The sequence below is a fragment of the Bidens hawaiensis genome, unplaced genomic scaffold (assembly GCF_021521415.1).
Source record: "Bidens hawaiensis isolate Kalapana, Puna unplaced genomic scaffold, B.hawaiensis_p1.1 tig00029633_1, whole genome shotgun sequence".
In the NCBI taxonomy this organism is placed as follows: Eukaryota; Viridiplantae; Streptophyta; class Magnoliopsida; order Asterales; family Asteraceae; genus Bidens; species Bidens hawaiensis.
In genome coordinates, this window is record NW_027494913.1 from 165611 (window position 1) to 190954 (window position 25344).

Genomic DNA, 25344 nt, shown 5'->3' on the forward strand with positions numbered 1-25344 from the left:
AATAGTCTTTCGGGATCCGAAAACAAGTTACGAGATACCTCTTAAACTAGGACTAGCAAATATAATCATAATAATCTACTCGGACCAAAACTTCACAAATGCAGTGATGAAAGACCGTATAAACTTCACGACTTGATGAGTTTCCCGGCCACTAGTTTTCTTTGATGCTGCTTTCCATGACTTGCTGCTTAAAGAATCAAGTTAATCATAACTTCATTAAGATTAAATCAGAAACAGCTCAAGAAAAGAAAAACATGTAACCTCACTACATCATAGTAGAGGTGGCCGTTTACTTATGATGGGTCGATTGGGTTATTTTATATCTTTAATAGATCAAAAGGTTAAGGTAAAAAATGTCCCCCAAAGTCGGGTACTTTTCATGCATACTGCCTATTAAAGTGTTTTTTTTATAACTTTTCTTTTTAATATTCTCGACCAAAATATTTAATTGCAAGCTGACTTGTTTGATTTGGCCTGTACCAAGCAAATACACGTTTTGAACTGTTACCAACCTGTTTTGCCACCTCTAGACCACAATATGCTTTGAAGCAATTACTATGTGTACTTACAGATCAACTCTGTTCAATGTTGTATTGGTTCTTCTGTTTTCGGAACTGGCAACGGGCTGTTTCAAATTTGCGTTTCTTTCACCGAGTGTCGGCTCTTGTACCGGCTTACATGAGGTTTTGTTGGGGAGATTCTGAGCCGTGGCACCATTTACGGTCTGCGAAGAATAGGAAGATGAATTTGTTATCTAAATCATTCAAATGGAATAACAAATGTGTCTTCATAGATTACAACTGCAACATCATACATATCAAATATCTGTTTTATAAAACCATAGTTAAATGAATATGAAGTTTTCAAAAGAAACTCACTTTTTGTTCAGCAAGCAGAACATCTTCAAGTTTAACATCTGCGCTGCCATTAACATGAAACGCTAAGTTTTCTTTAGGTGAAGAGTCTTGACCCTTTTGACTTGCCAGTGTTGACTTTGACTTTTGCTCCAAGTTTTTATCTACATCTTCTAACATTTGATGATTTTGAGTTCCATTTGTTACAATTTCATGTACTTCATCATCTTTTTGTTCCATTAATAATTCTGCATTCTTCAAATTTTCAAATGCTTCATTATTCCCTTGAGGAAGTTCAGTATCACCTATAAACACATACTCAGTCTCATGTCGGAATTGTCTCTTTTGTGGGTGCATTGAATGTACATGAGGGTCAACAGGCATTGAGCCCAATGGATGATCCAAGAAGTTATCAAGATTCTCCATGCTCTGATCCTCTGGAGGTGATTTGGGTGGGCCCAGCACCCGGTTCTCTTGAATTATCTCCCGAACTATTTCACGAACCGTGTAAAAGGACCCACCAACTTCCTTGCGTGTGAGATTGAGTGATGGGAAATCCCCATTGTTAGTGCTCTGATATCTGCAACAACCATGTTAATTTTGTTTTATAATTTAGGAGGTTTAAAGAACATCAAGAATTCTCCAAGAACATGTTAAAACAAGCAGTTCTGCTAAATGACGAAAATGCCCATCGTGTGTGACGCCTGTGATAGGGATTAACAATTGGTGTTGTTTAACTTACAAAACAGACCCAAAAGCATTACCTAACCACAATAGTCAGGAGTACATGTGTACTCTTTGAAGCACGAAAACTAAATCCATAAAATCCCATAAGGACAATTATCCATAATTTTCGTTTTATTTGAACTTATGAGTAAATTGCACGAATCACCAGCCGATTTATAACTCCTTTGTATGATCTCCTTCCTTCTGTTGAGCTAACTACTGTGTTTTAAACCATTCCAAAAAACTTTTGAGAAAAACATTGTTAAGATATGCTTTTGAAAACTTTATAAAACTGATTGTGTGTAATCGTCTGATTTCATATTTTTTAGAATGTTTATGCACAGTGAAGCCACTTGTGTGAAGTCAAATATATGTTCACTCATGCGTCCATAGAACCATATCACAGATAGAAGATAGAAAATGTCGAGTCAACTACCTATGGAGATACCACATGCATGTTTTGGTGCCAATGACATAACACCATCAATGACAGTATGATCAGCTCACAGTATCTCTGCTTTGTTATGTCATTGGCGCCACAACAGCATGCATGCGATACCTCCATAGATTTGCTCGTATCCCGATCACATGTCTACAAATATAGAATTCTATGGCCACGTGAACGAAAATGCAATCCAACCTCACACCCAAAGTATGGTCACCATGCATAGAGATCCTAAAATACATGAAATCAACCCATGAGACACAATTGGTCTTATAAAGTTTCCAAAGCATTAATTAACAAAGCTTTTTTCAAAAGTTTTCAAAATGGTTAATCAGCACACAACAATTTAGCTAAGCAGAAGGAAGCAAAACATATGGAGTAATAAATAGTATCATGTCAAATTCAGAAGTAGCCTAGTATCTTGCAAAGTAATTAAAAAGTAACGCAAAACATTCGTACTTAGATGAGTGTCTAAAACTACTAATGTCCCAAATCCCATTAATCATTATTATTCGCTATGATTGTTGGTATCACTGTTGTTATTACGAGTAGAATTGATATTGAAATCTGATGGCACCTCTTTTAACAGTTTTTTATTCATACAAACAAACTACCATCTTAACTATTATATGAGAATATTTTATAAGAGATTCGAATTAAACAATTTGCATCGTTAGTTTTATCCTTGAAACATACAACTTCAGTAACTACAAAACTAGTAAACTCGGTTAATTAAACGTGGCCATCCCAGTTATATTCCTCACTAAGTTATACAAAAATATGGACTCCAACAGTACCTAGTTACCATTTAACTTACAAAGATATGCGGAACTCAATGGCATCCGACATCCGTAATTCATTTCATCTAAACACTATTTAGTAGTGCAACTTGAGTCAACGGTTGAACTTTAACGAGCAACATGTTGTTGGGTTTGTGGAGGCTTGGGCTTGGGTTGGGCCCGGTTTACTTGAAGACTGATTATTTGGGGGTTTTATAAAGATAGAAGACATGGAGATTTTGGGCCAACACTATATCTCTTTATTAGGGCCCGTTTATGTTTTCTTGTTCCCTAAGCTAGAAACCCTAGAGTAGTCTCTATATATTGTAATCGTTGTACTTGTAATTCCACACCAGTGAGGCAGCAGCAATAACAAAATACCCTAGTTGCAGCCCGTGGACGTAGGTCAGTCTAGACCGAACCACGTAAATATCGCGTGTTCATCTTCGTTTATTTTTCTCTAGCGGTATTATTCGTGTTTGTGTGTGCGCTAGATCCTAACACATGTATAATACAATCATTATTGTAAATCTGAAGAAAGTGAAAACACCTACCTTTTAATAAAAGCCTCAACCATTCCCTTGCGTTCCTCTTTCGAACGCCGAATTCCCGACTTCTTCCCTTCAAACGAGTCATCGTGCTTCGGTAGAGCAAACGTTTGCCCAAGCCAAGCTCCTCTAGCCGCGTGCATCGAGTCAAAGAAAGCGTTGACCAGCAGTCAAAAGCTGCTTGCAAAACACTACACTAGACAGTGAGAAATGAGAATCAATATGGATTCAGAAATACGTTAAAGAGTGTTGACCAGCATATGTAATGATTATGCTGCATATCATCATCAATTAGCACTTTACTTGTAAGTTGGAACCCTAATTAACAAGTGCGAAGATAAGAATCAATTAACATGAATGTATATATAGATTACCTGTAGCTATAAATTATTATAGTGTGTGTTTATATATGCATATATTACCTGTAACTGCGAGTAATCGAACGGTTGAGATGAGGGTTTAACAATAATAATAATAATTATAAGTAACCTGAAACCCTACACAGTGATTGTGAAAGAGAGAGTGTTTGCTACATTTATCTAACAACTAAAAAATGTTCATTAATATTTTTTTCTAATATTTATGACTAGCTTCTTAAACCGTGTATTACACGAGTTTTGTCAAATAAGATCTGTTATTTCTGTTGTGATTCTCAGAATACTTGTTAATTAATTTAATGTAGATTTAATGGAAAAAACAAACAGGGTTAACGAAAAGTACTAAAATAGCATGACTTTTGAAACATCAAGTATTGTTTTGCAAGAAATTTAAAAAAATGTACTAAAGTTGTGTAGTTAGTCAAACCTTAGGTATGAAAATGACATTTGATTCAATAATAAATATAATCCACACTATGTTATAACCCATAAGATAAAATGGTTTTGACTTATGACCCATAAATAGCTAGAATGAATGAGATGAGAGATTAGGAATTATGTGAAATATAGGCTTGACACATAAGCTTCAACATTTTCTTTTATTAGTATTGTAAGATAAGATGTAAGATAAGATTTATGGTAAATAGAAAAATAATTGTTTCTATAATAATGACATAGGTTACTTATTAATAATAAAAAAAATAATTGTTATTGTTAGTGTCATTTACGTGTTTAGCGTCGCGTATCACTTCTTTTTATCCTATACGTTTCTCGGGTGGTATATAGCTGACAAATATATATAATTTGCACGATATTAACTTGCTTATAAACCATCATGATCAAGTGTGTATCATTTATACATAACGCATTTACTTGTTATAAAGGTGTGAATCATGTAGATAATTATGCCATTTAAACATATTAACACATACACACGTGTGTGTAATGTGTGGAATTTTTTTATTGAACATCAATCGATGCTTACAGACAACTCGTAATGTGCCGATAAGGATGAAACATCATTTTCAATGTAATAATCGTTGATAATAATTGATCGACATTATCTTCATGCTGAGAAAATAGGGTGTCGGGTATACCCATTAGTTTGGTAACAAATACCCGTTATGATTTCAAGGTACATTTCTTTTTCTTTTTTGTACCTTTTCTAATTTTTATATAATTTTCTACTTTTAACAACTACAAACAAATTAAAATATGATAAATTACATATATAAGATCACAACAAATTTTTTGAAATGCTTAAAATATGTTAATTTTATGACAATATAAAACCCAAAACATAATACCACACTGTTATTTTCGAATTTTCCATATCAGGTCTCGCATAAGTCGGGCTTCACCCATGTCTAGGAGAATCCTTTAGAACCGCTCCGTGGGCTTCCCTAAAATAAGATGTGGAATAGCGCTAGCTAACAAGTAAACGAGCCGGTTTGTAGGTTTGTACACCTCAAAGCATCCAAGTGACTGATTTACCACTCAAAATAATGGTCTATAAAATGTTCAAAAAATTTAGCTGTTCAAAGTGTATATACATCGAGGATAACACTTTCAACTTTTCACCTAAATAACAAAATTAATCTCGACTAAAAGAATATCAGTAAGGCAAGGTTATACCCGTGTACTTCTTCCTTCTGTTTGTAGCAACCCCCTTCTCAGCAAAACCAAGGCCGGTTCGAATTCACTAGGATTCGTATCATGGCTAGAATCTATACCGAAAACATAAAGGACTAATCTACCATGCAAGTGGCCTCTGATTGTAACCCTTGTTTGACCTTTCAAATAGTTTATCTTTTTGTTTTCTTTTCTTGTCCATTTTAATCCTATATCTTTCTTCCCTTTCTCTTTCATATACACCTTGCCAATGCACCTCCCCGGTTCTTGGCCATAACCACCTTTCGTATGGGAGGTCACCATCATCCGCCGCCTCGGCTAGATCATCATCCATGCTCTTTAATAAAGCGGCATTGAAATATTTGGTCCACATAAACCCTTTACGTTGTTCTACAGGGTGTTGTTCTTCCAGTGACCCTGAATTTGGGTCTATGTAAACCATGGTTCTGCCACTATGGTAAGCCCAAACGTTGACCAACAGTTCCAATAGCCGGCAATAGCAATGTCGCTTCTGTATTTATAAAAACAAAAGCCATTATGAGTATAGAAATCCAATCACAAAAGCGGGTCGGTCAGGTCGTATAACCAGTCAAAACAGGTTTTACTCAAGAGGGTTCTGGTTGAAACCGAAGACTTTATGATACGGATCTGGTCCATTGATTAGATAACAGTTTTTAGTCCATTTTTAAAAGTTATGAATGCTTAATGTGTTTTATGATTATAAACAAGATATGTTTACAATAATAAACCTAATCATGAAATAAAACTTTATAAGCTTGTATGTAGGGGGTGGGGGTTAAATTTGCACAATAGTAACCATGTTTTCCAAATGTCTAATAAACCATAAGCTTATTTTGTTCCTCTACAGTGACTCAACTTTCATTAGGTGTTCCAATCCTATGTAATTTTTTTATAAATGTAAAAGAAAAATTACTATTAAGTGAGGCAAATAAAATGTATGTGAATCTTGGTTACTATTTATTGATTATTTTATTCCAATTTGGTTAAAGTTAACAATTATGATATTAGTGAATCTTTTTTCTTCACTGTTACCTCTTACCCGGGTTAGTTGAAAATAAATTGCTATTGGTTACCAAGAATCATGTGTTTCATTTGCCTCAGTTTTTTAATGTAAACATTTTTAAATAATAACTATGCAGGATTGGAACACCTAATGAAAGTTGAGTGACTTTAGTGGAACACTTGACAAACTTGATTACCATTAAGTGAAGTTTACCAAATAAAAACCATTTCAGTAAACCTTCAACCAAATTGAGCAGTCCCCATATTCAGCTAAAAAAAAATTCCGCTTAACCCGTTTTGAGGCGATTTAACCCAGACTGAATCATTTTATGGGTCTAAATTGTCAAACCCGTACAACTTTTTAATGTAAAGTCTCATAGAACGCCAAAATGAATATCTAAAATTCTTAACTACCTCACTGACTGAAGATCCTAATATGCAGTCATTTGTTGCACTTGCATTCATTTGCAAACTGTCCAGAGAATCAGTAAACATCCTGTCACAGAATCAAATGTTTTAACACTGAGACATGTACACAGTATTATTTGGATTCTATTTGTTTATAACTGGTTTCTTAATTTTCCAGCTTTTAGGTACCATCTAACGATTCTATATAAAATAAATGCATACAAGATTTGAAAGATGTGAAGTTGTAATTTTGATAAAAAAGATTACCTGGAAAACATCATGAATTCTAGAAAAGAAGGTGTTGGCATCGCCCAGCTGTGCAAGGAAGACCAGTGGCCCCCACCTTCAGGCATTGGTGGAAGGGCTTCAACGTATGATGGCAATGCATACATTTGACGGAAAGCATCTTGAAAAGCCGTTCTGTATGCAACAAAGAAAAGCAAAGTTTATAATAATATTACAAAAAGAAAATATTATTACGTTTTTGTGGTTCTCGAATGAACCTGCAATTTCCCGCATTTAAGATGTCACACATAGACCAAAATGTTAAAACATGTTCGCTCCCTGCAAGTTCTCCATCCATGTCTACACGTGCCCAAAAATATACCACATCACCTCTATGTTTCTGTTGCACTGTTCCTTCTAGAACTCTTTCAGCTTTTGAAGACAAAGATACCTGAAACAAATATAAACAAATTTATACATGAATATACATGTGTAAGTATTATAATCCCACAAATTATATGTCTACCTTCCTTGCAGCAGCACGCCATGATTGAAATCCAATCCAAGGTTGCTTGTGAACATTATCCACCTTATTTGCAATTGAAAACATGCCGCCCATTTCAAGAATAATATCTCGGTAGTAAGACTCGTTTAAAACAGAAAGCCTTCCGACTGCATCCACATCATCTGAGCTCAATCTTCTAGATTTTGTAGACTGAAAAACATACAAAACTAAATAATTATCCAAACAAATAAAAGCCTACGAGAACTGTGAACTAACTTACAAGACTTAACCCACGGTACAAAGAGCCATGATGCAAGAAAGGCCAAGCCCCGACCCCATTGTAAACCTCATATATGCATAGCGGTTGACCAGTTCTCTCTAGCTCCCCTTCATCTCTTTCATTTGCTTCATATTTTAACTTTTCGGCTCGTTTGGCATCACGGTATAATTCTTCCCACACGCCATAGCTTTTATCGGTTCTCCCCTCGATCTACATGAAATAATAATTGATGACAAAAAGAAAAGGATGGGACAAATGGGTTGAGTAAGGGTCAAAATTGACAATTTTTAAATTTCTTTGATAGAAAACAGAATGGCATCTATGATTATGAAGTGTTAAATGTTTATGCGCAAAAACTCGACTTTGGACAACTTTCAACATGTTTGACCCGTACCCTTTTAGCTAATCTTTTAATATTGACTCATTCATAAGTCAATGCGTCAATATTACCACTTGTAAAGATCATACCTCTTCCAGCTCTATTCTCTCAACTTCTTCCAAACTATCTATTTCATGTAAACCATCCCAATCCAATTCAGTTAGAACATCGTCTCCCATTATCTCAGAATCATTCTGAGACATTGTTCTTGAATCCAGTAACGGGGTCATATGTTCCTCAATATCATAAACAACACTTGTGTTTCTTGTGGCTTTCATCATATTCAAATGTGTCATATTACTGGACCGCTGATCTGTTTCATCCAAGAATAAATCCCAGTCCCATTCCACCTGTTCTAGTGGAGAAAGTAGTCCTGGAACAATGGAATCTGATGGAAGTGTTAGGACATTATCTAGAAGCTTCACATAACCAGCAATGCATTCTGATGCCTGCATGTTTTTAGCAAGATGCTTTCCTGATGAAGCAATAGTGCGTGCATAATTTGATAGTTTTCCTTTTGATATCAGAAGCAAAAAAGCTTTCATCAACTCATCAGGATTGTCTTTTGAAAACACAATTCCATTTTCTCCATCTACAACCTGATAATTGATAGATCTTTATATAAAAGAACAAAAAAAATTATTTTTAAAAATATATTAACTTACATATTTTGTTATGATGGGATAATCAGGGGCTATTACTGGGATGCCAAGTGTCATAGCTCTAGTAAGTAATGAAGGAAAGCTTTGTTCCTCTTGAGAGGAACCGTATAGAACAATATCAGATATTAATAACATTCCGTCCACGTCACCATCTAAACCATAGTGTCGAACAGAATCACGAAGGAGACCAAGATGACCAGCAATATCCTGTAAATACATCATTATCATATAAAATTCCATTTTAAACATTTTATCAAGAAAATGACTCATAAAGCAGCCCATTTTCTAAGCCAATTCAGTTATAGACTCAAAATACCGTCTTTTTGGATAGAAATACTGGATTATAGTTAAGATGATGAAATGCAAGCCTTACTGAGTACACATACATTACAAGATTGATAGATGCAACATATATCATCTCACACATCTCAAGAATTTTTTTACTAATGTACTTAGATTGCAAAAAACTGAAAATGAAAATAAGCAATTTTTATGACAAGTTGATCTTTATGCATCACAAAGATGAAGAACACAAAAATATGGCAATTGAATTGTATACCTGTAAAGCATCATTATAGGCACTGCTGGAGTTCCCACAAAGAAATAAAAACTTAAATGATGGTCCGACATCTCCTTTTCTTGCATAACTGGTCAACAGAGGTCCTAAGTTATGCATTGCAACTGCATAATCCCATGATAGCTCATTGTAGAAGAAAGAACTCCCAATAACCAAAACCAGCATATCATCTTCACCGAAACCATATTTCATCCTCAGTTGAGATTTTGAGTTGGCTTTTTGGTATCTTTCAGCTGCCCATACATCTACTGGTGATCCAGGAATCACAAAGAAGTTTCCAGTGTCAAGCACACTATATAACATCTGACACATGCATAAATCATAACTGAGAAACAAAGTAAGAGTGCTTAACTTATATTAATAATGACAATCAATGTAGGAAGTTACCGGTAAAGAATAATCAGGAAACACAACCACATCAGCCCGTGTAAAAACCTTTTTCCAATATGAAACTAAAGGTTCCCATCTCATTTCTTCATATAAGGGAAGACGGTTTGCTAAAGTGTCTTCTTGAATTATCCAGATAAGTTGAACAGAGCAGAAGGGCTCCTGCATAAAGCTGCATAGATATAAGATTCACAAAAAAAAACAATAACAACAAAGATCTGCTTTCATTGTGATTCTATAAGAAAATATTTTAATGATTCATATTAATGACAGCTTACCTTAAAATAGCATCATGTGCTTCTAGAGAGTTTACAACAATGCCATCAAATCTACAGCAATAGAGATAACACAAAATAATTTAATTTAATATTTTCTTCAGCATAAAGAAATAAATTTCAAGCAAAGATAAGAACACGAATAAACTACAAATGTTTGCTGTGGGATTGTGTGAGCTGCTATAATCATACTATCATAGCATACTGTTGAATCGTTGATAAATGCATTGGAATAGAGAGAAAACATACATTGACCAATCAATATGACCATAATTTTCAGGACTTAAGACTGAAACTTGGCCTATAGTCTTCTCCCAGATTGGTCTTGTTTTGATATCCTCTGTAGCATATATCTGCACAAAAGGAGCATTAAGAACACTAATTTTATCAATCTAGAATCAGATTACTTAATCTTCCATACAGGACACTAAACTCTACATACATATTTGACAGAAAATAAGAGGTGCTGAAGTTTTAGAAAATAACCTGAAGCATATAACCCAATCCACGCAAATTCTTCATCACAGTAAGAAGCATCAAGGAAGATGGATCATTCTTCATGTTTCCTAAGATCTTACAATAATCAAATATGAGATCATGAGTGTTCATGGATATCTTTACTCATTGGAGCATAAAATATGTTCACTGGACCGGAATGCATAAAGCAAGGTGCCAAGGTGAAAGCTACAAATATCAATAATGAAATTAAATAATAAGGAAAATTACCAATATGCGCAAGCAGATTAGATTTTAAGAAAACTAGGCAAAGAAAAAATAGCCTTAGGCTCCAAAGGTGCCCAAGTCTCAGCGTATAGACTACAACGGTTGTATGGGGCAGTGTGCTTAGTGTATAGGCTACAAAGGTGACTCAGAGTAACAAGGTTGCATGGGACAGTGTGCCTGGGCTCCAAAGATCCTAAGGCTATTCGTTATACTCCACTCTGGGCCATTTGCCACATCTTCTTTTCCTCCAACATTCAACCTATGTTATACTCCATTCTCCACCATTCCATTTATTTATATTATTTAAATTCAAAAAGAAGTGAAAAAAAGGAAAAAAATCTGACTGGGTGTGGTGAAGAGTGGTGTGTGTGGGCTAGCTCATTGGGAACCCGCCACTAGCGGTCTTGGGTGGGACGCGCAGAGTTTCAATGAGACCACTGATGCCACCTCAGCACCACTAGCGGTGTTTCGTGGAGTATACCCCTTAGAGCATCTACAATGGGCTTCAAAACCCAAGGTTTGGATGATGTGGCAAAGAGGCAGGCCAAGGTGGCATGCACTCCACCATTGTGGAGCAAGTTTGCAGTGGGTGAAGTTTGTGTATACAAACCTGCAAAGGACAAGTTTTGTGGCCCCCGCTATCACATCACACTCACATACATATTTTTTTATATATACATTTATAATACCATATGTTATGTAATGGGGTTTGCGTTGGTTTGTTGTGAAAGAAAGTGAGGTTTTTGAGAAAATTTTGGAATATGATGTGGCGTTGATGTGGCGGATTGTGAATGTTTGTTGTTGTAGATGCTCTTAGTCTAAGTATCAGTGTATATGCTATAAAGGTGCCTACCAGCCTAAACATATTTCAAGGTTGTATGTACGGGGCAGTACGCTTAGGCTCCAAGCCGCCTAAAGAAATTGCGTGTCTATCTCTTATTGATTACGCCTATTTTTGTAAAGCTATTTATCTCTAGCCCATTTTGGTAGTTTTCACAAATAATTTCCCTAGATATTAAATCATCATAGTGTATACAAAAACCACAAAGATAAGCAAACAAACAACTCACAATTGCAAGCCGAGGCGACCGAACTCCAACGACCGGCTTCCTCCTCACCCGATCACTCTCAATCCCCCTCTCCCTCACCGACACAAACCTCAACGAGCTCCCGAACTTCAACCACTCACGAACCGTCCTCCCAACCTCATTCCCACCCTGCCGGAACACCACCGAGCCAATCGAGCTCTGCAACACCATCGACACCAACGCAAACACAAACACCACAACCAATATCCACACCGTCGTTCCCCTAATCGAGCAAACCTTCCGCGGAGCCACGGATCGGGTTTTTTGAACGTTGGATCGACGGCGATCGGATAAGCTGGACGCAGAGGATGTTTTGTGTACGCGTTTGGAATTAGGGTTAGGGTTTCGTTTGAAGCGAGATCGGTCTCTGATCGGATATAAGCTGTTGGAGTCGTCGGTGTCGTGTGGACCGGGTGAGTTTTGGCCCATGGTTATGGAAATGAGTTAGTTAATTGAGTTGACTCGGTTTTGGCATTGGATGATATAATGGTGAATGTGATGAAGGATTGATTGATTACAGAGAGTGGATGATTCTGTTGTGGTAGTTAGTGATGGTATAGATATAGTTCTGTGTATGTATGTATGTATATGTTATGTGTGTTGTTTTCCAGAGTGACGGTGATGAGATCTGATTTGTGTTTTTTTTTTCTAGGCTTAAACACGTTTTTACTGAGGATGCAGTATTTTATTATTTTTAAAACTTAATTGTTTAGGACACGTCTAATTTGGAGAGCCCGTTATCCCATTCTGGCCGTACTATGTTTTTTAACCGGGCTCACGTTGGTTTTAGAATTTGGCTTGAGCATTCCCTAAATCATGTTGCCGGCTGTTACTTAACAATCGTTGTGCCGCCACAAGAACATAACTCTCTAGCGTAACACATGGTTGGACAAAACCTCGGTTGGGCTCGGGATCCGAACTAACAACCTCACAAGGCATAACTCAGATCCTTCATTAACAATATCCATCCAAAATTGTCACACTGACACAAGTGGAAATCGAACTTGAGTAAAGAACCCAAACCACTATTTTATTGGTGCTTATTTTGTTATAATTTTTTTAAAAGTCAATATCATTAGTGAAAATAAAATAGACAACTTATGAGACGCAAAAGCCCAAAATAATAATAATAATAATAATAATAATAATAAAGCAAAAGTGAACACGAACAACCGCAACTACTACAAGCTTATAAAGGAAAATTAACAAAATTGAATCTACACCGTTTCTTCCCATCTAGATGCGGTCTTTTGCTCCTTTGATTGATCCAAATGAATGAGACGGCTTTAATATCTTTTACCAATTTTGTGACCAACGGTTTATTTTTGAAACGAGCTCTTCAAATCATTCAACAAGTGGCAACCAAAATAGCTTGAACCGCCTCACACTTCACTTTATTATGTTTAAACTTCACCGGATATTCCAATATTTCCTTAATCGAGTCAAAACCACGACCTTTGGTAACTTTACCCATGCATGCAAGTAATCACATTTTTCATTTTAACAATTGAATGGACTTTCATCAACATAAACAAGCGATATAAAGTTTTCATAAACACAAACAAATGGTTAAAGTTTTTACCTTAGTCAGGAGCTGAATACAACATAACAAAAAGTTATGTATCCCACTAAATTGAAAATAACCTCCATGGGGATATGCACACGTTTAAAGAAATGAATAAGTGAAATAATTGAATCGAGATCTTTCACTTGTAAAGTTTTTTAAACTTTCTCAGGTCACCGATGCATCACTTAACTCCTTCTTGGTTACCGGTAGTCTTCTTTCCACTTGCCCGATTTCATCCAACCACATATGGTTGTGGATTTATTTTCACCCGCGTATCTCATTTTTTTATTTTTTTAATGGCAAATTTTATTTTAAAAAAAAAACAAACAAAACAAAGAGAACATCAAGCAAGGAGCCTAAAAAGTGCAACGAAAAGTCAAGAACATGCTACAACCAACAACAACAACGAACGCATCTTCTCATTCCTTGTTTTCCAAGTAAGTCAAAGGAAAACCATAATTATCGATTGAATTGTCAAACATTATTCTTTTCCCACATGTTGCTTTACTAGACACTTTAGAATTTCTTGCATTGAATTAAACCCACTTATATTTGATATGTTCACCCACGAAAAAAAATGGACATTAGTAATTCTAAGTAGCAACGGTTCGTTAAAAGATGATTTGACATTCCTAGAAGATTTATGCATAAGCCATGATTGGTGATTGACATGTTTGTGTTTCTGGATGTGAGAGTCATACGCGTAGGTACACAGTTTAATAATGCCTCGCATCATTCCAAATAAAACCGTTCACCTTGATTATCATTCATCTTATTCAACCATATCAACATATCAAAAGGTAATAGCACGGCTTGTGTCGCAAGACACCTTGCAGAATATTTGGTATTCATCCAGTTTGTTGCTCGTTCATAGATCGTTGAATATGTTGCTGGTGTTCATATGTTCTCGCTTGGTAGAAAAATATGTCCTTAAGTAACACTTTGTTGAATAGCTGAAACCATTTCAACCTAGCCACCATACATTTAAAATAACTTGTGCATTTTCAACATTTTATGTTGTTATTGGCTGACTGAAGAGGTAGGTCCCAGCAGAGCCCAGTTGGACCCGCAAGACTCACCTTGAAGAGGGACGTTTGCGCAAGGACCAACTGGTTCCGCAGGACCCACCATGCTCAGAGATGAAGACCTTACGCGCAGTACGCCAGCTGTTCCCGCAGGGAAAGCCTCCCAATGGTGAAGTACCCCGCCTGTCCCCGCAGCTGCGGATACAAGCCATCAGGGAAGGCTACCCGCACTAATAGCAAGGCTACACGCACAAGGCACTAACTCAATAATTCAGTGTCACCTGAAGGAATGAGCAAGGCGGGAATACTCCCGCCCAAATGAGCCAGTCCGTATGCTTCTGGAAGATCTTTTGTACTATACCTGCCAAGGTATGGACAAAATAGACAAGATCTGACCAAAGCAGCCTATGAACCAATCACAGGGTGACAGCTCACCGACAACAGTACGAGGAGCATGCTCTAGTACTGTTTGTCACTATTAGCCGCTGCCTACTCACCAACCCTTGTCGTGGCACGCACATAGCCTGCAGTTGGTGGAAAAGGAATAGTACACAGCCGGCCTGGTCACTATCAGCCGCTGCCTACCCACCAACCAGCATGGCACGTGCGTAGCCCATAGTTGGTAGAACAGGAATATTATACAGCTGGCTGTACCTGCTTGGAAACCTACCTTCGGCTATAAATACTCCAACACCTTGGAACGGTAGGATCATCTGGTATTTTACCTTCACTAGCTATTTCTCTCAATATACACTTATATTCAGAGCAATCTAGTCTGATTCTCACGCCGGAGGGTGGTCACAAGGAGGAACCCCCCCCCCCCCTTCTCAGTGACGAGCTCACGGTGTCTGTTTTGCAGGTCATCTGAAGTACATCCTTCTTTGCCGGACCTAACCCTCGTGGGAAACATTACTTAACCCCCAGATTATCCATAATCTACTCGGGGTCACCTAGTGTTTCTTCACTGACTAAGAATATGATATTTGTTAATGACTCAAGTCCATACTTCAACCCGTTGTGACACATTACCTGAGTCGACCTATCCGTAATTTGACGCTTAAATGATTCTAAAAGCACCTCAATTTTAGAAGTTCATTTTGAACCTTAAAAATGTTGAGCCAACCCTCTCATGATGGATCAGTGACCTTCTCATAGAGAGAAGCGCATACGCATTTCAGAAAACAATTTGTCAAACAGAAGTAAAGAAGTTTGGTTTTGTTTTGGGCCTAAGCCCGCTTCTTGTGGGTTGGGCCCGGTGGGGGGTTTTTCATGCTCGACTTCATTCAACATCTTCCTTGTAATATTTGTTTTTTTTTAAAATAAACTAAACAATTTAATTAACCCTTTTATTTTATTACATACTAACAAATTAAGCTTTCCATTAAACCCAACTATTAATTTTTAGTTAGTCGATTTTACACAATATATATCTTAAATAGTAGTTACTGTTTTGTCAAATTGAATTATATAATTATGTTCATTATAATGAGTATCACCAAATATTGTATTTAAGCAAAGTAATCTCGCACAAGACCAAGTATGCGTGGCATCACGATCTCTAAATACATGAATTCTTGGCTTTGAAACATCTTCAATTTTTGATTTAACGTTGTTTGTGTAATTGCAAAGAGAAAGTTGGTAGGTGTGAAGATTCATATCACTAGACAAGTAGACGATGAGTAGTTGGAACTTGATGATGAGTTTTAGAGAGATCTATCTACCTGTTCTAATAAAGTAAAATAATTGTGAACACTTGTCATTATTTAGTTAATTCTCATAATTTTTTTCCCTTCAAAACTAATATTTTAATTGATCATAATATATGTAATAGATCAATTATTATTCACTTTTCTTTTATATTATATCTATACATTTTTTATAAATATAAATATAAACATATTATTTTACTATATATTCGAAACTAATTGGTGAAATCCAAAAATCAACAACAACCTATGTTTGTCAAAAACTGAAAAAAAAAATATAATTTCAAATGTTATCATTAACATATTGTACTACGTATATTGTAGAATATTGTAAAGAAAAACAAAACTCAAATATGCTTTTATTTACAAAGTAATTTTTTTAATCATTAAATTATAAATATAGACTTAAAATTCGATCCAGTTTTTAAAAAACAATCGATTTATCTATCTATCTATCTATCTATCTATCTATCTATCTATCTATTATTACTATTATTATTATTGTTGTTTTTGTTGTAAATTGTCATATAAATTAATAAATTACAAATATATACTTTAAATCTATCTATTTATTTTTTGGTTAATTTAGTAAACTATATATATGTTAAAACGTAACAATAGTATATATCAATCACTTTCAGACATAACAAAATTTATTATATTTAATCTCTTAGTTTTTTTATCAAGGATTGTTTCGAGCTTTTTGTGGAACTTAAATTTGATATTTATAGATCAAAAGTTGGTAAAAGATTTTTTGGTACAAGTTAACTGCATTTAGATAAAAAAATTTTACGGGTCAAAAATGAGAAACTTGAGTATTTTTAAAAGTTTGAGAATGCAAATAGATTTATCATTAAATTTGTGGCAGGTTCAAAGTGTTGGCTTGCAAATGTCAAACGGATGAAAGTTAGAATTTTAAACATGATTCGGATTTCAAAATTATTTTCACGGACATTTTTTGAAATAATCAAAAGGTTCAGGATTTGACAAATTGACAAATTTTTTTCTCAACTATTAAAATTTAAGAAAATTGCGAACACTTTCTACATGTCACCCCCAGACCTATCAATGTTTCTAACTTTTATCAAATTTGAAATATATGTGTAAGGATTAAATTTTCATTGAATGGTGATCAGAACGTTGCGTGGGAAGCATGTCATGCAAAACTATGCTCAAATGAAGCAAACATTCACAAAATTTAATGGGTTAACATGTTATTTTTTTATGTTGTCATTGTGACAAAGTCAAGAAGCCTCCTGAAACTTATCAAAATATTTTTCATGGTGTAGCTCAGAAAAACATAGTTTTTGAAGAACATCCGTCATTACAATTTAAAGTTCTTATTTCCTTTGATGGGTGGTAAATTAATATTAATAAATATATCAATAAAGGTAACACTTATTCTGTATTTAGGCCGAGTGGTTAGAACTATTATTGTATGAGAAGTCTTATTTCCGAAATTGGTTAATAACCAAAATTCTTTCAATTATGCATATATGACACTAAAAATGAAATTTTCAATAGAAAGAGTGTTCTCGGGTACGTTTCGGCACGTGCATTTTTATTATTAAGTTCATTTAAAAAAAAATATTTTGTGATATAAATAAATTTAATTTATGTACATATAGTATAGATACAAACATAGATGTAATACATTTTTTCATATATGTTATGCAATTATTTGTTTCACTTGTAAATTTATAATTTCAATCATCCCGTGTGTGATACGGGCTCTAAAGCTAATTATGGTATAAACTTTAGATTAAAATTCATGAAAAAAGAAATATTTATGATTGACGTAAAAATATTGGAGATTTGAGTTTGTATATATAGAGGTTTATTTTAAAATTTTATTCTTTTTTAAAATTGGATGGATATTTTGCCCCATATATAGACGATGACCACGAGATTATTCAAGGAGGTATCACACGGGTGGCTTTAGCACGTGACGGCACCAAGGGAGGTAGGCTGATGTTCCCGTCAATACCGTAGCTCCCCACACCCCACTCTCATAGCGTCTACCCTAATAATTTCTTAACATCATTTTAAATATAGAAAATGGAAACATCTGCTCTAGTTCTAAATTTAAGCTATTAATTTCAAGTCTATAGCTGAATTTGGACGATACAACTTCTAACTCCTCATCTATCTATTTATCTATATAAATACCAACCAAAAAATCTTATGTGTCACTCTCTGGTTACTCTCACTATCTCTCAAACCATCAGATTGCTTGAATTGTGATGTGGGGTTTTTATTCGTTTGACCCGTGTTGGCATGTATAGGTCTCACGAAACCCAGATAGTCCTTAAATGGGTTATAACATCTCATTTACTTGTGAAATCATTTCATAATCAAACAATAATTTTCGCGGGTCATGGGTCTCATCAAACCCGGATAACCGTTAAACGGGTTATAACATCTTATTTGTTTTTGAAATAACCCCTTAATCATCAAACAATAATTTCCACGAGTTATGGGTCTCACTAAACCCGGATAGCTCTTAAGCGGATTATAACATCACATTTATTTGTGAAACACTTTCATCATTAAACCCTAATTTAATTTCTCTCATTTACATATTCCCAGTCAATGGTCTATCCTCTCCATCACCGGTTAACTTCAAATTACCACCCACCATCGTTACTGTGACAATCGTCAATTTCAGGTTAACTCCGTTAACTCAACTCCGTCAATTCAAACTTAAGATCACTGAATCTATAACGCACACCTCATTACATTTAAACTAGGATTTAAATGACGCTTAACACTTACTACATGTGTAGTCTTTCGGGAATTGCACCGAAACGCAAACAAGTTGACGCAAACGATTGGTGAATAAACGAAAAACGTCAAAACAATAATTATGTGATATTAGGTGTTAGACTTATGTGTTATGTGATAATATTGGTTAAAACACTAACTCAAGATGTAAACAAGTTAGTTTAAGCTAGATAAGTAATACTTAGAAGTGGAGGGGCCAAGGTGTAACATATTATTATTTATAATATGTTAACCCTAACTCTTTCCTCCTCCCCACACAATCCGATCGCCCCCCCCCCCCCCCTTGGCTGCCGTCGACATACACACACATACATACAATCAATTTCAAGCTTTTGATTGAAGATTAAGGTGCTAGGAAGGTATAAACGACTATCCTATGCATCCTTTATACTTAATCTTGACTTTTATTGGGTTAATTACAAACCCTAGATTCCGATTTTTACATGTTATTGTGTTCATATGAGTTTGTTTGATTTGATGATGTATTGATGATGAATTGATAACTAGAATTGATATTGCTACATGTTAATTGTTGTGTCTTTGATTTGAGTTCAAACAAAAACCCTAATCATGTATGTAATGTGTAATTGATGTGCATGGATAGTGATTATGGAGTCTAGAGTGTTATATGAATGAATTATGGTTCATAGATAGTTAATATGTTGAGTTTGGATGCAAACAGTTTCTGGACAGATTGTGTTATTGATGTTTAATTGACTGTAACGGGGTGTAAAGGTGAAAATTGGTTGAGATTATTGATACTACAGTAAACTAGGTTGAGTCTAGTTTCTAAAGAATATAAATTTGCAATTTTTGGACGTGTAAAAGTTAACTTTGATGATTTTACAAAAACGTTGTGCAAAGCTGAGTTGTTAGACCTGCTGTTAGGTTGTTTTGTAAATATTATATCTCATGAACTACGAGACCAATTGGGTTGGTTCCACTTCTGGAAGTTGACCTTATTGAGTTAGGAACCTAACCCAAGTGGTATTGCATTTATTGAATTTTTCGTTTAACGGGAATTTCAAATAACATTCTGTTGCGCATGAATTTGACTGTTATGAGTTTGCTGTAATGTTTTGATCATTATAAGAAATCTATGTGGAATAAAAATAAAATAAAATATGTTCTGGAAACCTAACACATATATGCTTTTGTGATGATTTTTGGTAAATTAATTGAGATGCTATGATCGGTGGAATAGTACAATCTTTCAAGTAGAATTTCTGTCTCAGTGAAACTAGCTACTGAATTTTGTGAAAATGCATGAAACATGATACTTGCTATATAATTGTTATGTTTTGACCAAATTGCCCTTACGGGGAGTAATTGCTAGTGATGTACATTATAAATACATGACACGTAAATAATTGCTCACACATGTAACGTATCACAAATATACTTGTTAAAGTCACACACGATTCACAAACGAAACACGAAACGTAATATTTGCATAAGTATTACGTGTCGGGTCTAGAGACTCGTTAATAGCTTGAATACTTAGAAAATCTCTTTGTTGTTTTAGAACGCTAGAGAGAGTTTTCTGTGACGCGCATCACTTGGTGATTTATTTTTGGGAATTCTTCGCAAACAGTGAGTTCACTTACTGTAACACCCCGTAACCGCAGCGGAAACGTACACGGGATGCAACAGACACATCTGATATCAACAGCATTGCTTATAAAGAAAACACCACTACATTAATTTAAACGAATTACATTGTTCCGAGTTTCGTTACCATCTAGGTGTTATCACATAAGTTTTACCGATAGTACATTAACATATTTAATGCAAAATATAGATCCTTAATCTTCCACAAAATAGCACACATCATCAAGCACGTATCACTCATTCCAATTTGGGTGTACCTAGAAAGCATGTAAAGAAAACGGGTCAACTACGAATAGTTGGTGAGTTTCACTAATTTAAATAAACCATGAAAAATCATTTTAATAATCATAAATTAATGATGTAATTATGCTGAGCCTACAAGTGAAAACTCTGTTAACCTAGAAACACATTTAATAACCTCTGGGGACACTGTTAACCCAGAAACACATTTAATAACCTCTGGGGACACTGTTAACCCAGAAATACGATTAATAACCTCTGGGGACACTGTTAACCCAGAAATACGATTAATAACCTCTGGGGACACTGTTAACCCAGAAATACATTTAATAGCCTCTGGGGACACTGTTAACCCAGAACACTGTTTCGGGCCTTACAATATTAGCAACTCAGACAATTACCATCTCAATACATTACCGTACGATTCCCGTACAATAAACATTATATAAATACATTCATTTCCATGCGATCGGCATGTACTTAAACACTTTGATAAAAACATGTTTTCCGCCCCGGGAAAATATTTAAAACAGTTCAATAAAAAGGGGCTCGTGAAAACTCACCTTTTTTGTGAGCAAGATGTAATACTGTGAACAGCTACCGGCCCGGATCTGTAATACGATCCCTAAGTCGTTACTACACAATTTCTATTAATATAACTTAAATTCGTGTTAACCGGTACGTCCGGGGACACTGTTAACCCAGTACCGTACACGATCCAGGGACAATGTTAACCCCGATACACTTCTCAGGACTTAGATTGTGATATCACTTAGAGTTCTTTAGTCAAAACTACCATTAGTTTGTTTTCTCGTTTTGCGTGCCTATCACGGTTATTCGTCTTTATGTTTTCAAAAATGAGTTTGGTCACATTCGACCCGAAAATAGTTGTTATTGATATTTTAATTAAAGTGGTGAAATTAGAGCTCGGTTTAGACACCCCGTTTGGCCGCGGGGCCCGTTTCCGTCTTTAATATACCGGAAACGACTAAATCGGGGTAAAATTACCCAAATCATCCGAATTACTTTCGGATGATTTATTTTTACTTGATTAACTTAGTTTCATGAAAATAGTCCATTTTTAGGGTTTTTATACACCAGTCAGCTCGCTTAGGCGAACTTTGCCGATTTACGCGTTTTAAGCTTTAAAAGTTTGTTTTTATGTTCTGTTTAGCACAAATAATTATCCGTTTAGTCTCGGATCTTGAAATTTTGCACAAATCAGTTTTTGACAGTAAGGAATTTTATAAAAATATTTCCAGAATTAATTTTTATATTTAACATTTATTTATCTATTTTTAAACGTCATTTAGACACCAAATATGTCGAAAATACCAAACGACCTTAGAAAAATCCCAAATTTTTCTGGGATGACTCCTGCCATCCATATAGTTCCCAGTAATTTTTACAGAACCAAAAACTCATTTTTCATGCCATTTTCACCAAAACCGAGCTAGAAAACCCTAGAACTCGTTTTACCGAAAAGCCTACTTAGACTTCTCCAATGGACCTGAAATTTTGTGTGTGACTTTTATATGTTATAAAAAGCTTATCTAAATTTTTCCAGAATTTTTCATGATGTTTAGCTATTTTTCACCATTTTTAGCCAAAACCGAGCATTAAATTCACCAAATATTCATCCTTTATCCAAAAATTACCAAAATTTCACAGATCTCATATTTTCATGTGTAGATCATCTCTGTGAAATTTCGTGACTCAACTCTAAGTCTACCACAATCTGTCCAAATCTTACAAATCATACGAAAAACCGAACTACCTTGTGTTTCTAGCTTTAGATCGCAAAGATCTTGCTTTATAGCCTTTGCTAGCAACTAGATACAACACCTACAAACACAAAAACATCACACCAACAAGTTATACCCACAATCAAGCCATTTCTTTCATGGTTTCGGTTAAGACATCAAAACAAAGGTTTTAACCGTAAAAATTCGTTTTTAACTCTTTTAACTCCTTTCTTGGACCAAGATCCCTCGTATAACTTGTATACATCATTTGATCATGCAAGAATCGGTTTCATCTCGGGTTTTCACCCATTTTTCACTTGAAACCTCATTTTCTCATGATTTTGGAATTAAAAAGCAAGATCAAACCATAATAACATGTTTATACCTTGTGGATCTTCTTAAAAATCAAAGGTTTTGGTTGAATGTGTAAAGGGTTGAGAGGATTTGGAGAGTTGGAATGTTAAAAAAAGAAAATGAAGTGTGTGTGTGTGTACCCATGGACCGATCGGTCCATGTATGGTGTGGGGGGGCCCACATCTCAAACCTTGGCCACACATTTGGATTGTGTAATCCGGATAATGTTGTGGATAATCTGGTTCAGTTCGTTTTTCGGTTAAACACTTAATTCGGCTTAAAACGAGGCTAAAACGGTCGTTTTTCGGCTTAAAAATAAAATTTATATAAAACCGATTTAAAATCTTTAAAAAACTTAAACCATGACATTTATTGACTCAACACATCATATTGTCGGTCATTGTGCCTCTTTTTCGGCTTGATCGATCGTCTCTTGCTTGGTTTGATGTTAAAGGTTTCGTTTAACGTACCGACGTACTAATAAATCGAAATCCTTTTTCTGTGCTATAATTCACTTATCCCGAAGCCCTTCGTAAGCCTTACTAAACATCATATATTTCATCTATGACGTAATCCCCGATTTGTTCGGGTTTCAATAACCGTTCATCGGTTAATCGTAATTCCAATACGACTAACTGTACATTCGAGTATAATTCGTACTGTGAATCTTATATACTCGTACAAACACATTATAATTCAGATATTTAGTATTAAATAACACATAAATGGTATATTCCGGCTAGGGTATACCTGAATTTGCCGGAATCGTTACACTTACCCCCTTTTAAACTGTTTTCAAACGCTTTTCAATTAGGGGAGATAACATACTCCGAAAACGCATTTAAGATTTTGTTAATATAGATTATATATCACTTGTAAAGACTAACTGGCAAACGCAATAACTAAAGTCCTTCATTCACATCGAACCGTTTAATATTGGATAATAGCGAGTCATTGTTGAGTAGTACTACTGGGTTTGACAAACCCCACCCAACGCTAAACTCGACTGGAGGTCGAGTGGGTGTAATCTTGGCTAAACACATACCATGGTCGGGATAGACCTGGTGGCAAGGCAAATGATAAACAGTCAGCTTCGGTGTCGAACACTTAGTGATACTTGTTTTATAGGCTAGCTACCTATAGATATATAATTGACATAACACTATCTGGTAACGCAAAACGCTGTAACGCAAAACGCTGAACGCAAACGCTTTATTTTATATAAACTTGTGAACTCACCAACCTTGTGTTGACACTTTTAGTATGTTATTCTCAGGTAGCCGAGGCGGGCGCGCGGTTTAGGATCATGCATTGCTTGAAACACTTTTAATAATGCAAACTTATTTTAAACTGTTATCATTGGGTTTTAAGTCGTCCTGCGTGACGCAACATTGGTTTCTATGGTTTTTACGCTTCCGCATTTAATTACTCGTAAACGTTTTCATGGTTTTGAAACTTTGTTTTATGGTTTGATTATAACTAATGAATCCGATCCTGTTAGTTCACACCCTCCGACGGTAAAACTACGTTAGTGGATTTTGAGGGTGTGACAGTCACCTACATCAACCACCCCTTTTTTATAAGACAAATATTTGTATTTATGTTTGTTCATTTAAAAAATCAACATATTCGTGTCCGTTTATGTTCCTTCATTAAAAATCTAAAAAACCTACACATCTCAATTGAAAGATTCGAAACATAAAAAAAAATGAACGTAAAAAACTAATATATGTGTATTAAATCAAAACAAAACTAGGTTAAAAAAATAAAACAAATCATTTCAAAATATAAAATAGTAAAACCGTTAAAAACAAAAACCTAAATAAACCTTCATAACACGGGAACCCAAACTAGTTACCACATATAAGACCAAGATTTGAACCTCTAGCCCGATCTTTAATTCATTCAATTTGTCTTGTCAATCACAACCGAGTTTATCCATACAACTTTGTGATGTTTGATGGGCATATTCTATAACATTTGCGTATTAATATTTTGTTTGATAATTGCATTGGACCACATGATAATAGCACTTCACCCCCACATGGCCACAAACATATGGCAAATCTTGTGGGGCATGGCCCCATAGCCATGGATAGCACCAGATTGAATCATGTCCATGTAACATCCCGAAGTTTCTAAAGTAATATTTAATATATTATTTTGTCGGGTGAAATAAACGAGTTAGTGGAACGATAATAATAATAGCAAAATATGAAGACTTAGTAGGATAATTAGATGGGATTAGATATGGACCAAAAGGAAATATGGGCCTTCGGTCCATGGGCTTAAGGGAGTATAAATACCCCCTTAAACCCCAATCATTTCCATTCCATCTATTTATCCATCCTAATCTCTACACACCCCAAAACACACAACCCGAACCAAGATCCAAAGGCAAGGACCCGAGCTCGTTGGT

The 25344-nt window shown here is 35.3% G+C and overlaps 2 protein-coding genes across 2 annotated transcripts; both read right to left on the reverse strand.

Annotated features, from left to right (window-relative positions):
- On the reverse strand, positions 1 to 3791 carry LOC143579229 (uncharacterized). The gene is made up of 5 exons (XM_077062601.1): positions 3775 to 3791; positions 3359 to 3543; positions 879 to 1434; positions 570 to 724; positions 1 to 184 (listed from the first exon to the last, which is right to left on the reverse strand). The coding sequence occupies exons 2-5, from the start codon at positions 3493 to 3495 to the stop codon at positions 76 to 78; spliced, it is 957 nt and encodes a 318-aa protein (XP_076918716.1). The 5' UTR covers positions 3496 to 3543; positions 3775 to 3791; the 3' UTR covers positions 1 to 75.
- Positions 3792 to 5276: 1485 nt separating this feature from the next.
- On the reverse strand, positions 5277 to 12322 carry LOC143579209 (uncharacterized). Its single transcript, XM_077062588.1, has 14 exons — positions 11876 to 12322; positions 10569 to 10655; positions 10332 to 10435; positions 10086 to 10136; positions 9808 to 9979; positions 9403 to 9723; positions 8847 to 9050; positions 8271 to 8780; positions 7803 to 8012; positions 7544 to 7732; positions 7296 to 7468; positions 7060 to 7212; positions 6799 to 6880; positions 5277 to 5872 (listed from the first exon to the last, which is right to left on the reverse strand). The coding sequence occupies exons 1-14, from the start codon at positions 12320 to 12322 to the stop codon at positions 5483 to 5485; spliced, it is 3093 nt and encodes a 1030-aa protein (XP_076918703.1). The 3' UTR covers positions 5277 to 5482.
- Positions 12323 to 25344: the final 13022 nt, after the last annotated feature.

Coding starts and splice junctions, on each gene's coding strand:
- LOC143579229 (XM_077062601.1), bottom strand. CDS start 3,495: ATGCACGCGGCTAGAGGAGCTTGGCTTGGGCAAACGTTTGCTCTACCG. Junction 1,435..3,358: donor GTTGAGGCTTTTATTAAAAG/GTAGGTGTTTTC, acceptor TGGTTGTTGCAG/ATATCAGAGCACTAACAATG. Junction 725..878: donor TTCTGCTTGCTGAACAAAAA/GTGAGTTTCTTT, acceptor TATTCTTCGCAG/ACCGTAAATGGTGCCACGGC.
- LOC143579209 (XM_077062588.1), bottom strand. CDS start 12,322: ATGGGCCAAAACTCACCCGGTCCACACGACACCGACGACTCCAACAGC. Junction 10,656..11,875: donor GGTCGCCTCGGCTTGCAATT/GTGAGTTGTTTG, acceptor GATTATTGTAAG/ATCTTAGGAAACATGAAGAA. Junction 9,980..10,085: donor GCACATGATGCTATTTTAAG/GTAAGCTGTCAT, acceptor ATATCTATGCAG/CTTTATGCAGGAGCCCTTCT.